The 14,617-nt window shown below is 45.4% G+C and overlaps 1 protein-coding gene across 3 annotated transcripts in view; it reads left to right on the top strand.

Moving 5' to 3' along the window:
- Window positions 1-9,937: 9,937 nt before the first annotated feature.
- QKI (QKI, KH domain containing RNA binding) overlaps window positions 9,938-14,617 on the top strand; it is a 137,681-nt gene continuing 133,001 nt past the window's right edge. For all 3 annotated transcript variants that reach the window (XM_065888478.1, XM_065888481.1, XM_065888479.1), the window contains exon 1: window positions 9,938-10,079. In XM_065888478.1, the coding sequence (XP_065744550.1) occupies window positions 9,938-10,079 (142 nt within the window). The remainder of the gene's footprint in view (window positions 10,080-14,617) is intronic.

Below are 14,617 nucleotides of genomic sequence, written 5' to 3'. Positions count from 1 at the left end.
GTGGGGATGGTGGTGTGCTGAATTGGGCAATTGGGATTGACATGTGTACACTGATGTGTATAAAATTGATGACTAATAAGAACCTGCTGTATAAAAAAATAAATAAAAATTCAAAAATTAAAAAAAATTAATAAACTGGCAAAAAAAACCAAGCATGGTTTTGCTGAGCAGGCAGGTGGGGCAGACGCCCCTGTCCCTTCACTCAGCTGTGCCTGCTGGTTGAGCCTCCCATGCTGGGGGTTGGAGAAAGCCCCTGACCTGGCATACCGCAGCCCAACAGCTGCCCAGACCTCACGTTTTAAACCCTGGGTCAGCCCTTAACTGTCAGTGTGAGAACGACGCAGGGAATCGTGGGAGCTCCTGCAGGTCTGGGAAGGCGGTGCCTGTCTGCCCCAGCCCTGGCCCCTCCAGAAGGCAGGATCTTCCCAGCTCCCTCCACTAACTGCTAGCTCAGGTGTTTATGAGACAGGGATGGGAGGGAGGCCGCCTCTCCTTTTCCACATTTGCCCCACTACTACAGAGCTGTTTCTACCGTCCGGCCGCTGAAAACTTGGTCTTGGAGAGCATGGAGGCCCCGCGCCAGCTTTGGATCAGCCGTTGCAGCTGACACCCCAGCCAGCCTGGGATCAAGGCTCCTTTTCATCAGGTTATTTGTCCTTTTACTTCCTAGTGTCAGCAGTCCTGGGAACAGGAAATGGTTTTGTGCAATAGGAAGTGGCAGGAAACTGATGACTAACTACTTTTGAGCATTGTGGATACAATTTCAACGTAAAGAGAGATATTTACACACGTTCCAAGACACACGTGCATTGATAAATGAGAGCTATATCCAGGCCTTACTCTTTTCAGTTTTTAAAATGATACTGTTTACTGACAGCTTAATGTGCTCCAGGGATTTTGCTAGGCACTTCATATTCATTCAGTCACATAATCGTGACCACATCCTTAGGTTGCATTGTCCCATTTTATAGCAGAGAAGAGAGAGTCAGAGGTTGTTTAAGTAGTTTCTGGTAACTGCCAGGTCTAGACTCTTGTGCTCAGCTGCCTCCTCTAAGGACCAGCAAACTCTTTAGGGTGAATATTTTAGGGCTTGTTTCATTGCTTGGGGTTTAAAGATAATTCATCTATGTCACCTGTGAGAAAAGCATTCCTATGGCTTGGCAGGTCGTAATGTAGCTGGGCAAGGTATTATGATTTCATATCTTCACTGTGCAGAGGGAAATACTTCTCAGACCCCTGTTGTCTGAGCCTAGAGATGAAAGGCCTCCTTCCCCCACTAGGCTCAGCGCTAGCATCCCTGACAGCGACATGGCCAGCCCCTCCCATCCCACTTGGTATCTGCTCTGTGCTCCAGACTGGTTGATTAAGTGAAAGTGTGCCTTCATGAAATCAGGCACCGGACCAGCTGAAATGCTGAAACCTGAGGGAGAGGAGAAAGTCAGGTTTGGCTATTAGTCCCTAGAGGTAAAGGAACCTGGAGCAGAGAAGGGCCTGTTGCTTCTGCCCACCAGCAGCCAGGCCGCTGGAGAGGAAGCTGGTACTGGAGGGGGAGGGGGATTATTGCTGGCATGTCAGCTGATGGGACAGCTTACAAGACCACCTCTGAACTCCGTGAGCCCAAGTCTTTCTTCTCTTTCCTCATTTCACAATTTAACAGTTTAGTGTTCTTGATTCCCTCCTTATATTCTTTCTGCTCTTTTAATAGCTTTACCTGGACAGAGAGATGACACTAGCAGGAGAAAAGCCCCATCCCACTGTCTGCCACAGTGCCAGCATGCAACTTCCCACTACTACTTAATTCCAGGCTCACACTATAAATACAGGGCACCCGTTTTAGAACCACTGAACAAAAAGTGTTACTCATTTCACTATGCTACATTTTACTTCCACCTAAAAATGATGCTTACTGCCAACGGATATGGAGAAAATTTCAGTGTAATTAATGCTAGTTAATCAAGTTGGTGGCCCTTGAAGATCTATAAAAGGTAACTGTAACACATTTTTACAGATGGGCTTGGACAGAGTATTTAGGAAATAGTAAATGCTGGCATCATCAGTATGACCTGGACAGTTCAGCCAGGGAACGTGAATGGCTATATAGGACTGGGGAGAAAGCGGAGCAGGGGTACTTCTTCGATGTGAAATATAAAGAGTTTACCATAGAGAGGATGATTAATTATTTTTCAGTTCTGGCAACAACCTGTTTATTAAAACATTATTTGGTGGAAAATAGAAAGTAAAACTGAAGACTTTAGTATTTTATTGTAACCTGGTAAACACGATTTTCATAAAGCTTCCTTCTAAATTTGGGTATGTGCTCAAAGAACTTATACATATTTTAGACAAAAAATTATCCACTTTAGTTGCAGTTAGTAAAAACTAGTAAACTCAAGTTTAAGATATGAAATAAACAACCTCCTAATACATAACTAAGCTGACACAAATAGAGGTAATATTGAAAATGTTAACTGGTATGGCAGACGCACAAATGACCCGAGAGCCTGCTGGCCGGGTGGGAACAGGATGCCGGGTGCCATGCCTTTGGTTGCTGGGTCAGGGGATTCTTGGGGGCTCTGGAGAAAGGGCTGAGAGGTGTGGCTAAGAGCTAACAGCGGTAACTATGCCCTAAGGGGTGTTGAGTATCAGTGCTGTGAATAAATCGCTTCTTTTTTGGTGTATTTAGAAAATTTTTTTTACTAATAATTGCTTTTACTCTTATATCTAAATAAATAATAAAGTTAAAGTGATTCTGATAAAATATCATTGCCATACAAGCCCCTTCAATATTAAATTAAGAGGTACTCATTTTCTGACCTGTTATAGATGCAGGGGACTATGGATGCTCTGGACCCATTGCCCCAAATAATATGTTTCCTGCAGAGTAAGACCTATCTCACACTCCAGGAACCACTGCGTCACACTGCAAAAGCTCTTCACACAGGGATAGACACTGAGGCCCCTCCCTCCACTCCTGTTTTCCTGGTCACCGAGGGTAAGGATTTTCAGATGCTACTATTTACTCAGGTTAGTATTCCAGGCTGTGAGGCGCTTACACAGCTGCCTGCCATCTCTAGAACCCAAATATGTCTGTGTTTCTTTTTTCTTTCGTTCATTCAAACAAGTAATTATTGAAAGTAGATCACTTGTAAAGCATTTAAAGAGCAGAAAGAACAACAGGCCTGGATTCTACCCTCCAGGAATTTTTATGTTCTCCTAGTATAAGTTTTTCCACTGGGAACTCTAGATGCAATTTTTTAGTGCTCCACTTTTATTAAATTGTAATATGTTTTAAGAAAGGGACAAGACTTGGTTTTAACACTTTAGAAATTATGAAAATAAGATTTTCAGTCAAATGTATTATATTGTCTACGGGAAACAAAAATTCATACATACAATTTTTTTTATTTTAATAAGGAGTGCAAAATTGGACACCTACGATTTTAGAATACATTTCTTATTGCCACTGCATGACCACCCATCTGTACACAGGGTTATCCTAAGCACAGAAATTAAATTACAACAAAGTATTTGCAAATGTGGATGAAAACATTTTATTCAGAGTCACGGAAGTTTAGAACTTCTAAAGACTTCCAAGATCACTCGGTTCAAATCTCAGAGACTGAGCTCCTTACTCAGTGTCACACAGCTCCTTAGGCTACAACTAAGAAAGCTTTTCTATACCCAGCACAGCATTCTTTTCTCTACATGACACCAGCAGTGTTTCAATTAGATATGAGAGCTTAATGTTTGAAAAGATTCAACAACATCACTGGTTAGAAAAAGACAGACTCATAGATGACAGTATTTTAGCGATGAAAGGACACAGATCTCAGGGCACCCAAATTTAACTTACAGAGGGGCCAGCAGGGCTCCGTAAGTCACCCAGGACTTGGAAGGTCTGGTTTGAACGTTGTCCCCAGCATTTACTAGCTGTGTGATGAGTCATGTCATTCTGTTAACTCTCTGAGCCTTCGGTTCTTCGCTGTGAAATGGGAATAAAAATGAACTCAGAGCTGCAGGGTACTCAGTGAGATAGTAACTGAAGTGCTTGACAGTTCCTAGGGGCTCGGTAAGTGTCAGTCCTCTGTCCCGCTGTTCCCCTGGGAACTTGGTTTAGAAAGCGTGAATAGAGAGAAAATGCTGGAAAAACAACATTTAGGCTATCAGTTGAATTTCAATAAAGGATAATGGCATTTGACTAAATGGTTGGGACATGGGTAGGCACTTCTCTTGCTCATAAATTGTTTACTCACATTAGTTATTTAAAAATAATGCAGAGATTATGAATCAAACAGTATCTGTTTAATATGTCAAAAAAATCTAATCACAGATTCATCCTGAAGGAACCAGATCCTAAAGGAAAACAAACAAACAACAAATGAACCCAATCCAGGGAAACACTATGGAAACTGTTTTGCAATCCTAAAACCATGAATGTCTGAAAGGTGATCAAAACAAAATGCATATTTACTTGTCTCATATTCCTATAATTAACGGACAATTTTTTTAAGTTAAAGTTTCTGTTTAAATAAGGAATGAAGGTTGGATTACATGGCACAGGGGCCTGCATCCTGGCTGAGAATGTTTTTGCCTCTAAAGGTTCATTTAGGGTCAAATGAGTAGAAACCTGACACCCTCGGTTAACATTTCACCCCAAGCAGTGGTTTAAACTCAATGTTAGTATTAAATCTGCAACCATCATGTTAGTGGTTTAAAAAGGCAGCACAGTTACCATTAGATGCGAGCAGTGCCTTTCATTTTACAAATGCTGTATTTACACTGAGACATAGATATAGCCTCACGGAGGGGAATCCATAGTACTATTTTATCGATTCATTTCTTTGTATTAAAAACAATTCCCAAGGCTCTGCTCTATGAACACGTTAGCTTGAATTCAAGGCCAACCACAATCTGGCACCTCCTACTCTTTATGGAAACTCCTACCCTAAAGCCTATACTTTCCCACTTTCCAAGCTTTCCTTGGTGTCCTCCTTCAGCTCTGTTGCTCTTCCTCAAGCAGGAGAGCCGACCCAGCTCTCCGTGCGGTCTTGCTTTGCTTTCCAGGCCTGGAAGCTAGTGCTCATTTCCTTTCTTAAGGTCTTTTGTCTTAAGCATCTACTTTTATTAGTTAACTTTTCATATGTATGTGATATTAACTCCCAGCTTAGTCTGTATGTGCATTAGGGTTAATGACAGGTATTTAGATATAACAGGGACTCAAGTATTTGTTGATTAAAATAGTCACACTTAAAATGTGTCATTTTCAACCTTTTAAACAGTACCTGATAAGCCATCTCACCAATTCAAAAGGGTACTCAAGAAATCTTTTCAGACAATAAACAAACATTTACTTCACAAGGATAATGGGAAAGGCCCACTCCCTTTCAGGAAAATCTAAGGATTAAGACTTTTAAAAAGAACATTTGGGACAAAAAGCCATCAAAGACTGATGCTTAAGTCCAAGAAATATTTTAGTTCCTGTAAGAACTCCATGGTGCTGAAGAAAAAAATGTTTGGAATACTATAATTTTCTATTTTTAAATGTCAAGAATGGCAATAAACAAATGAAGCCAATCAAATTTAAGAGAACAGAAAGTGTATTTCCACTCGTGGTTAATTACTGATATTCGACGTGGAACCATTTTTAGTGTAATATATTAGATGACAATTTCTCACAGTGAAAAATGTTCTAAGGATCTTCAAATGGGAGCTAACCCATACGTATATTGTAAGTCACTATGTAACTTATGAATACATTGTAACTTATAAATATCATAAAAATGACTTTTTTGTAATAATGTAAAATCTTTCCACATTAATTTTTAGCTTTTTAAGCTCCTGGAAGGCAAGTGACGTATCCCAAGAATTTCTGTGTTCCTCACTGCACTTGTCATTTGTTGGGTAATTAATGGTGTGATATATGCCTAAAATGCCCGAGGTAGGAGTTTGGGAGAGAAAAGGGAGAGATATTGTGGATACCTGCAGACAGGTGAGAAGCCTCGCCCTGTGCGGATCCAGTTCTGCCCTGTATAGGACCAGCTACTTACTATTCTTAAGCATCAGCCATCTCTCTTCTGAAATCTGGCTATTCATGCCCACCTCAAGTGTTTGCTATACAGATTAGAAGAAATAATGTAGGTAAGGGTTTTGCACAGTTCAAGTACTTAATACTTTTTTTGGAACATATTTTTAACGTGCCTATATGTACCACGCACTCTTCTAGGTGTTGGGAATTCTAGATAGAACAAATTAAAGTATTTGCTCTCATGGAGCTTACAGTGTAGGGGGAGGGGACAGACAAATTTACCCATAGGTAGAACATGTCAGGTGGAAATACAACCTATGAAAAAAATTAAAAGGGGGGGTGGGTAAGCAGATAGAATATGGAAGGTGTGTGTGTCTACATACATGCATATGCTATTTTATACAGAGGGTGGTTAGGGAAGCCTTCTCTGATTAAGACCTGAGAAAGAGTGGGAGGGGGCTTGCAGATGTGTGGGGAAAACTCAGCAAGGAGAGGCAACACCAAGGCAAAGTCTTGGAATAGAAGGCCTGCTTGGCCTGTCTAAGGGAAGGGAAGGGGGCGGGACGGGGGGGGGGCAGGGTGGGAAGAGCCCAGGCTGAGGTCATCCAGGCAGCACGGGCCAGAGCACCTGGGACCCATAGGCCTCTGTAAGATCTTTGGGTTTTTCATCTGTAGGGGTAAACCACTGAAGAACTGTGAGCAGAGAAGTGATCTATGTATATTTGAAAAGGCAAAAGATAGTAGCTATCATCAAATGCTGTAACTGTAAGGGATTTAATACATGGGAAATGAATACCGTCTATCACTGTTCTTTAACTTTTACTTGGTTCACCTAGGTTTTAAGAACCGGTGAGCCATATGAAACTGCAGTTTCTATGGGTCAAAAATGGTGGAACATCATCATAAGTTCCAACCTTACAGGATACGGTTAGTAAAGGGGCACAGAACGTGGATTTTAGAATAAAATATAAGTGGATTTGAATCCCTGATCCAGGCCTCATGAGCTACAGTCTTGGGCAAGTTACTTAACCTCCTTCTCCTTGGGTTTCCCCTTATGTAAAATGGGGATAAAAGCATAAGGTTAAAGCCACAAGGTTGAACTAACAATTAAATGAGATATACATGTAAAGCACTTAGCACAGGGCTTAGGAGCTTAATAAACAAGTGAACAGATTAAGAAGGGAAACTGAACATTTTAAACTAGAGTCAAAAGAATCACTTAGTACCAAACCCCTTTACAACTACCTATCATTTAGCCAGGTAGGGAGGTAGCATACCTTACACTGGTTTTCAAAATGACAACAGCTTTTTGGTCAAATTACTATTCCCTGCATTTACAAAATTCACCCTTTAATAGATAATTAGGTGAATACTCTATACCTCTGCTAACAGTGATGGATGTTGGTGAACTTAAAATATTTGAGTTAAATGTTTTTAACTTTGTCTAACAAAGCAATTCCATTTCCTCTATCAAAGCAGCTTAATTTTAAAAGCAAACTCACTTTCTGCTTTTTAAACGGACAGGCCAGTAGTTACTTGCCAGAGTTTTTGTTTGAAATTCATTTCGTAGTTTCAATACAACTCAAACTTAGAAGTGTTCTTCAGAATTTGTTTGAAGCAAAATTTCCGCCCCCCGCAAAAAACCCACTAAGTTCTCACTTAAAACACAGCTGACATGATTATAGACATGAAATAGATATTTCAGCCACGTGTCACGCTTACAAGGGTCAGTTTGATGTTAAATAATTTTGTCTACATTAATTGAACATGTCATAAAGGGCTTGCAATAAAATGCAGATACAGACTTGGTGGTTGACATTACATAACCCAAATTTTCTGAACTGCAACTGCATTGTTGCAGTTCAGAAAATTTCCCCAAGCAAACCTAAATGTTTGAAATCGATTGTATTGCATGAAAAACCTCGTGCCCAAGGTATGATTACTTCTGCAAGTTTGCAAATTTGAGTGTTGACTTTCGCTTTTCCAACTAGGTGCATGCTCGGTGTTTCGTCTCTTTATCGCGGCTTCATTTTGTTGCTGGATACTGATGCCGTCACGAAGCGCTACATCACAAACAGCTTGCACGTTCCGCTCCCGACTTGGTACCGCCGGTGCTCACTCTTCACCGCAGCCTGGAAGAGCTGGATGCCGCAACGGAGCGGACCCGGGCCCGGAGCGCGCCCCCCAGCCCGGACCCACGACGCACGGCCACCGCCACAGCCACGCAGTCGGGGCGGCAAGGGGCGCCCACGCGAACCCGCTGCTCCTCCGGTTCCTTCCCGCCGCGTGGCTCTCGAAGCAGGAGGGGACCGCTGGGACAGCGGAGGTCGTCGTGCGGGCCCACCAACGACACAGCGGCAGTCTGAGCACATCGTGAACACGTCCTGCGCAGGAGGACCCAGGGCCAAAGACACGTTACAGCGCAGGGCCGAGAGCCAAGACCCCGCTACTTCCCGCCCCCCGGGGTTCGACGGCCCGGCCACCTCGCGCGGGGGTCCCCGCACCAGGACCCCTGCGCTCGGAACGCCCCTCCCAGTCCCCCGCCCGGGGCCGCGCCCCCTCCCCGGCCCCGCCCCACGCAGGCGCGCGCAGGCCCCGCACCTCCCCCTCTGCTCCCGGGGCCCCGGCGGGGGCGGAGCGACCCTCGGAAGGGGCGTGGCCTCCGGCCCCCACGCACGCACGCGCTCTCAGGCATTACGGCTACGTGTCGGGCCACGTGACGCCCAGCCCGAAAGTCCCCCGTGAAGCAACAGGACGATAAAAAAATTTGTTTGGGTGGGGGCGGCGGGGAGGGTGGTGGAGAGGCTTTTAAAGAACTATAGTAACGGGGGTGAGGATAGGGCTGTGCGGCGGCGAGCGCAGCCCTGGCGCGCAGTAGCTCGTCCCGCTGGGAATCCCTCTCCCGTAACACTACAGCCAGACCGCGCCCGCCACATGAGCCGGCCCGGCGGCGGGGAGCGAGAGGCGGCGCCCCCTGCGCCCCCGCCCCAGTGGAATGCACAGCCACCCAGCCCCCTCCCTCGCCTTTCGGCCCAGCACCGGCCCCTCCCTCTGCTCTCGCTCGCTCGGGGCGGCGACCCCGGCCCGGCGCCCAGGCCGGGCTCCTCGTGCGCCGCCTCCGTCACGCCGTCCGCCGCCGACCCTTCAGGCTGCCCACCCCGCCGGAGGGAGACGGCGCGGCGGCGGCGGCGGCGCCTGGGCCGGGGGGCTGCGGGGGGCGGCGGCGGCGGGAGGGGGAGGAGCGCGCCGGCCGGGCCCAGCTAACGGCCGCCCTGCTTGGCCCCGCCTGCCGCCCGCCCCCCGCCCCCGGCCCTCCCCGCGTCGCCGCCCCTCCCCCCGCGCCGCCGCCGCCGCCGCCGCCGTTGGCAGCGCCGCCTGAACTGAGGCGAACTCCGCCGCCAAGTGAGTGAGGAGGAGGAGGAGGCGGCGAGGAGGAGGAGGAGGAAGAGGAGGAGCGGAGTCAGAGCGCGGCGGCAGCGGCAGAGGCGGCCGCGGCGGAGACCAGCCCAGAGAGACCCCGAGCCCGCGGCAGAGGCGGCGGCTGAACGGGCGCGACCAGCCGAGCGAGAGGCGGCGGCCCGGCTCCTCTTCGTCCGGCGCCGAGCGGCCCGCGCCCGCACTCGGCCCGCGGAGACCCGCCTCCCGCCCGCCGGCCTCGTGAGCGACGCGCCGAGCCGGCGGCCGAGGAGCGGCGGCGGGCCGGGAGCGCGTCGGGCCGCGGGCGGAAAGTGCCTGCGGGGGCGGGGAGAGCGCGGCGAGCGCGCGGTCCGGCCGCCCCGGCGCCCGGCGCGGGAGCGGAGCGGAGCGGGACGCCGAGTCCGGAGCGGCCGGCTGCCGGGGCTCCCCGCCCCTCCCTCCTCTCCGGCGGCGGCGGCGGCGGCGGCGGGCGGAGTGAGCTGAGGAGCCTGGAATATGGTCGGGGAAATGGAAACGAAGGAGAAGCCGAAGCCCACCCCAGATTACCTGATGCAGCTGATGAACGACAAGAAGCTCATGAGCAGCCTGCCCAACTTCTGCGGGATCTTCAACCACCTCGAGCGGCTGCTGGACGAAGGTGAGTCGCCTCGCCGGCCCCTCGCGGCCCGCGCCGGGGCGGCGGCCCCTCTTCCCGGGACCCGACGCCCGCCGGAGTATGGGGAGGGCGGGAAGGTGGCCGGTGGGGACCGTGCGCCTGGGGACGGCGAGGCCCGGGCGGGGCGCGAGGAGGCGGCGCCGAGCTGGGCTCGCGGGGTGCGGCGGGCGGGCCCCGCCGGCGGGACGCTCCCCCGGACGCGGGGCCCCGGCTCCGGGACCCCTCACCGCCGGCGCCCAAGCGGGTGCGCTGGGGGAGGCTGCAGGGCCCGCGGCTCCCGGCCCGGCTGCTAGCACCGTGACGGCCCCGAGCTGCGCGGGCCTCCCGGGGAGCAGCCCGGCCTCGCCCGCCCCGCGCCCCGGGGGCGCCTGAAGGACACCGGCCTCGGGGTCGCTCCCTGAGGGGGCCCTCCCAGAGGTCGCCGGCGGCTCCCGGAGTGGGAAGTCCAGTGTGGCTTGTGGTTTTTTTTGAAGTTTGTGTAGCTTGGAGTACTCGAGGGGAGTAGCGTGGGGCTGGTTAATTTAAAGGAATTCCAGAGCAGACCGAAAGTACTGCTGATGCAGCCGAAGGCGAGGACAAAATGACAGCGGAAAGCACTTTTTATCCTTTTGTTTGGGGAAGCGAGAAGTGTTAGGGAGTTGAACTTCACTTTTGGGGGTGGGGGTGTGAACGCGAAATACCGCGAGGACACATGTAAACGTAATCCCGCGTCCGAAAGAACTTCGGCGGAGAGCCTTCTCCCGAGGGCGCCGCCGCCTCGGCTGCTAGGACGGGAATCCAAGACGTTTGAAAGGGCCAAGATAAAAACGAGTAGAAGTTCGCAGCAAAGCTTTGTTGGCGGAGAGCTGTGGCGAAAGAAGAATGACGAGAAGATTAATTTTGGCCAACTCTGGGATTACTTTAACAAGGTCTTAAGCAGTGACCGGGACGATTCGCGTCCGGTGGCTGTGCATTTCTGGGGGACGCCTAGGAAAAAACATGACCAACAAAAATGTTTATTTTGAAAATCAAGTAGCGAGGAGTTTCTTCTCCTTAGAAGCATCACCGGGGGACTGCTTAAAGAAAACGGAAAACTGTCCTTTATAGCGATGAGCAGGGGATTTTAGATTTTTTCGCAAGAATTTTGAGAGTTTTTACAATAGAGCTGGGGGAAAGGAATCTGAAGGTTAGAGTTGGAATGTCAGGAAAGAACAAAAGACCGGAAACGTCTCCGTGTTAAAAGATGGTTCAAGAAGAATCCCAGAAGCTTTTGTTGTCAAGAAAGTCATAGAAACAACTTTAAAAGTACAAAACTGTTAGCTATTACTGCGTACTTGTTTTTTTGCCTACATATGTTAGAACATACAGCAGTAGCCCATATTGAAATGGACTTTTTCCGTAGTTGAAACAGCAAATCTGCTAACACATTGTTCCGGAGAAAATCTGAGCTGTCCCTTTAAGGGGTTCTGCTTTTCCTATTTGTGTTGGCATTTGAAAGATTGTGGAGGCAGAAAACTTTCTGGAATGTCAAAAAAAAAAAAAAAAAAATTGCTGGAACTCTTAAATTGAGTATTTCCAAATGTGGGCGCTAAGGGGCGCCAGTTATTTTTTTAAACATGAGAAATGTTTGGAGCAAAATATGTAGCATACTCAATTACCTGACCTATATTAAATTTAGTTGAAACTTAAATCATAGGTCATTTCATTTGTCGTTTTGTGTCCATATATGTATTTGAAAACTTTGAAAACACTTCCTTTCAAATTATTGGAACAATTTTATTACAGTGCAGAAGTAATACACTGTATTTTCTTCTTGGCATATTTTGGTGCAGTTAAAGTTTTGGTAGTATTAGCAAAAATTTTTGTTTTTTCTTTAAGCACAGTTGTACAGAAGGAATCCTTTATAACCATTAAAATGAAAACAGGTTTTGACGATATTAGGGTTAAAGTTAAATTGCATTCTTTGAATTAAAATGTTGAATTCAATCAAACAGCATAGGAGATTATTAAAAAGTTCGGAAATATTTTCTCATTTGCACTATTTGAAGTAAATAATTTGAGTTTCTCTGATTAGTTCTGAAAGGGTTCTCATTTGTACTTTTATGTTGGTCTGAAATCTCTCAGTGATAATTTGGAGTTGGTTCTGTTAAAAAGTTTCTAACCTTTGGTTTGGTAATTTTTAATCTTCTGAATTTAGAATTCATTATGTTATTATTTCTAACAAAGGTTTGTTCGTTTCTCTTCGCCTGGAAATAGTAACCATTTGAGTTTTAAATGTTGGAGACCACTGGTTGAGGATGATATATTCTAAATAACATATATTTTTTCCCTTTCATTATGGTTTACTCCATCTCTTGTCTCAGTTCTGTCTTGAGTTTTAGCCTTTTCAACTCCCCAGCGTAAAGATTGCTTCTGTATAATAGCTAGGATGTTTAAAAAGGGGCAGCATAATGACTAGGAAGTTTGATTGTTTTTTATCAGACCAGTACAAACACACAGGAAAAGGGGTTATTCCTTAGTGTGGAATAAGCTGCTTCCTGTAATTGTTAGCCTTATTATAAACGTATTTTGACTTAAGAAAAATAGTGGTTTCTGAAGTGCATCACGTTTTATCCATGCTGGGTGACTTAATTCTGAAATTTGGCAAGTTGTGCTTTACCTCTTTGTGGCCTGTCATTGTCCCAAATAAATTAATCATGACTTCTGTTTGTGGTTAGGAATTCTAATTTCCTTTGTCCATATGATTGGCTGAAAAATTGTTTTTAAATTTAGTTAAAACTGTAAATTTTACTTTAGTGATTAGTTTAATCGAGTTAAGATACTGTACTTGGTTACAGTAGATGCGTCTTCTGATAATTAGAGGTTTTGAATGAGTAGCAATTTTGAAATATTTTTCAAAAGTAAGCTTTTGAAAAATTTCCTTGTAAGTTTGAGAGTTTTTATTTGGCTGGTTACATATTTGGGATTTCTGTGCTCTGGATTTTTTTGGTTGATTAAGACTTGAATGCTTTAGACTGAACATTTTAATTTTATGCCAAGTTAACCTTTAGCCTATATTTTAACTATGGACTGTGAACAATCTTTTTTTGTTTTCTGTTTTTTTTTTGCGGGGTGGGGGAGGGGTTGTCAGCTTTTCTCCCAAGTATCATCAACCTGGTTGATTTTTTAGGTTGTGAATGCATTCTAGGTTGGGCCAGTCATATGAATGACATAACTTCAGTTGATAATTCCGATACTTAATCCTTCGTTGACAATAGAGACGATTACAGATAAAACCAAGGTTTAAAAGTGTTAAACTGCTCTGCCTTTAAAGAGAAGTTTTCTACTGAACCCTGGGACCATCCATCCTTGGGAAAGAATAGCTATTACTAGGGGTTTTTTTTTTTTTTTGGAAACCTTTCTTTGTCGTGAAAATGAAACTTAAGCAGGAACACAGGAACAGTATTTGAATGCAAATTGTTTTAATAAAGTATTGCAGTTTAGAATTGAGACGGTGTAAAAGTAAAAATAAAATCAGTTTGACTTAAAAATCCCAAATAGGGGGAAATGGAGATCTAGAGATATTAAAATTAGATTCTGATTTTTCAGTCTTAGGCAGATACGAAAATTAACGAATATATAGTGTGGTTTATGAGGAAGGCTAGCCTAAATCTTTTTATTGTGAATAACTGAAAAATCAGTGTGTGGCTCAGAAAAAGTGAGCAAACGTGTTAGAGTCTGCATTACTGATTTGACAAATTCACTTTTTCATGGTCTTTTTTGGAGTGAGGGAGGATGTAAGTTTTCTTTTTGACCTCAATTTATTTTCTCTCCCTGTTCCCTCTCCCTTGAAAATGAGGGCAAAAAGTATTTTAAATTAAAATTTGCTTTACTAGTGAACATTTTCCCATGTTAATTTCCATTTGTTATGCATTCATTATTGAATGTATCATTCTCAGTTTTCCTGCACTTCAGTTTTCTTTCTTTTCTTTAGAAATCTTGATCAGTTTAAAAATTATACGGTTATTTCTTAGTATTGAGAGGAATTTTGCTGTATAAGTTTACTATAGTTTTGGGTTCCCCCCCCCCAGAAGAAGCCTTGTTGACAGTAACCAATATCTGTGACAAACAGATTTTATTTAAGTTGAAGTAATTAATCTGTTGTTTATGAGCAAAGGTTGTGTTTTTGTACACACAATCCTTTGACTTATTAGTGATAAGAAGGAAGCCAGTATTTATAATCAGTTCTTTACATTTTCCTTTTTGCTCCTCACCCAGGAGGTGTCAGCAGCTATAGTAAGGTAATAATGGAAAGGAGAATTTGTATCACGGGTCATTTATTCAACATTTATTCTGAATTTTCGAAACTCTACTCCTGTGGGCCGGCTGTGTATTCAAAACGCATGTACATACTATGATGCAGGTGACTTCTCTTTCTTAACTTTATCTAGTTTACATGCTTTGTAGTAAATTTGTACTACCAAGGATATAATGTAATGGATTTAATGGAAATAGGTCTCTGCTAATCACATTTGCTACTGTGCTTGGTATGAGCACCTTTT

Source organism: Phocoena phocoena, chromosome 12 (genome assembly GCF_963924675.1).
Source record: "Phocoena phocoena chromosome 12, mPhoPho1.1, whole genome shotgun sequence".
Taxonomy (NCBI): domain Eukaryota; kingdom Metazoa; phylum Chordata; class Mammalia; order Artiodactyla; family Phocoenidae; genus Phocoena; species Phocoena phocoena.
The sequence above is the reverse complement of the archived record's forward strand: the minus strand, read 5'-3'. Positions and strand labels throughout refer to the sequence as shown.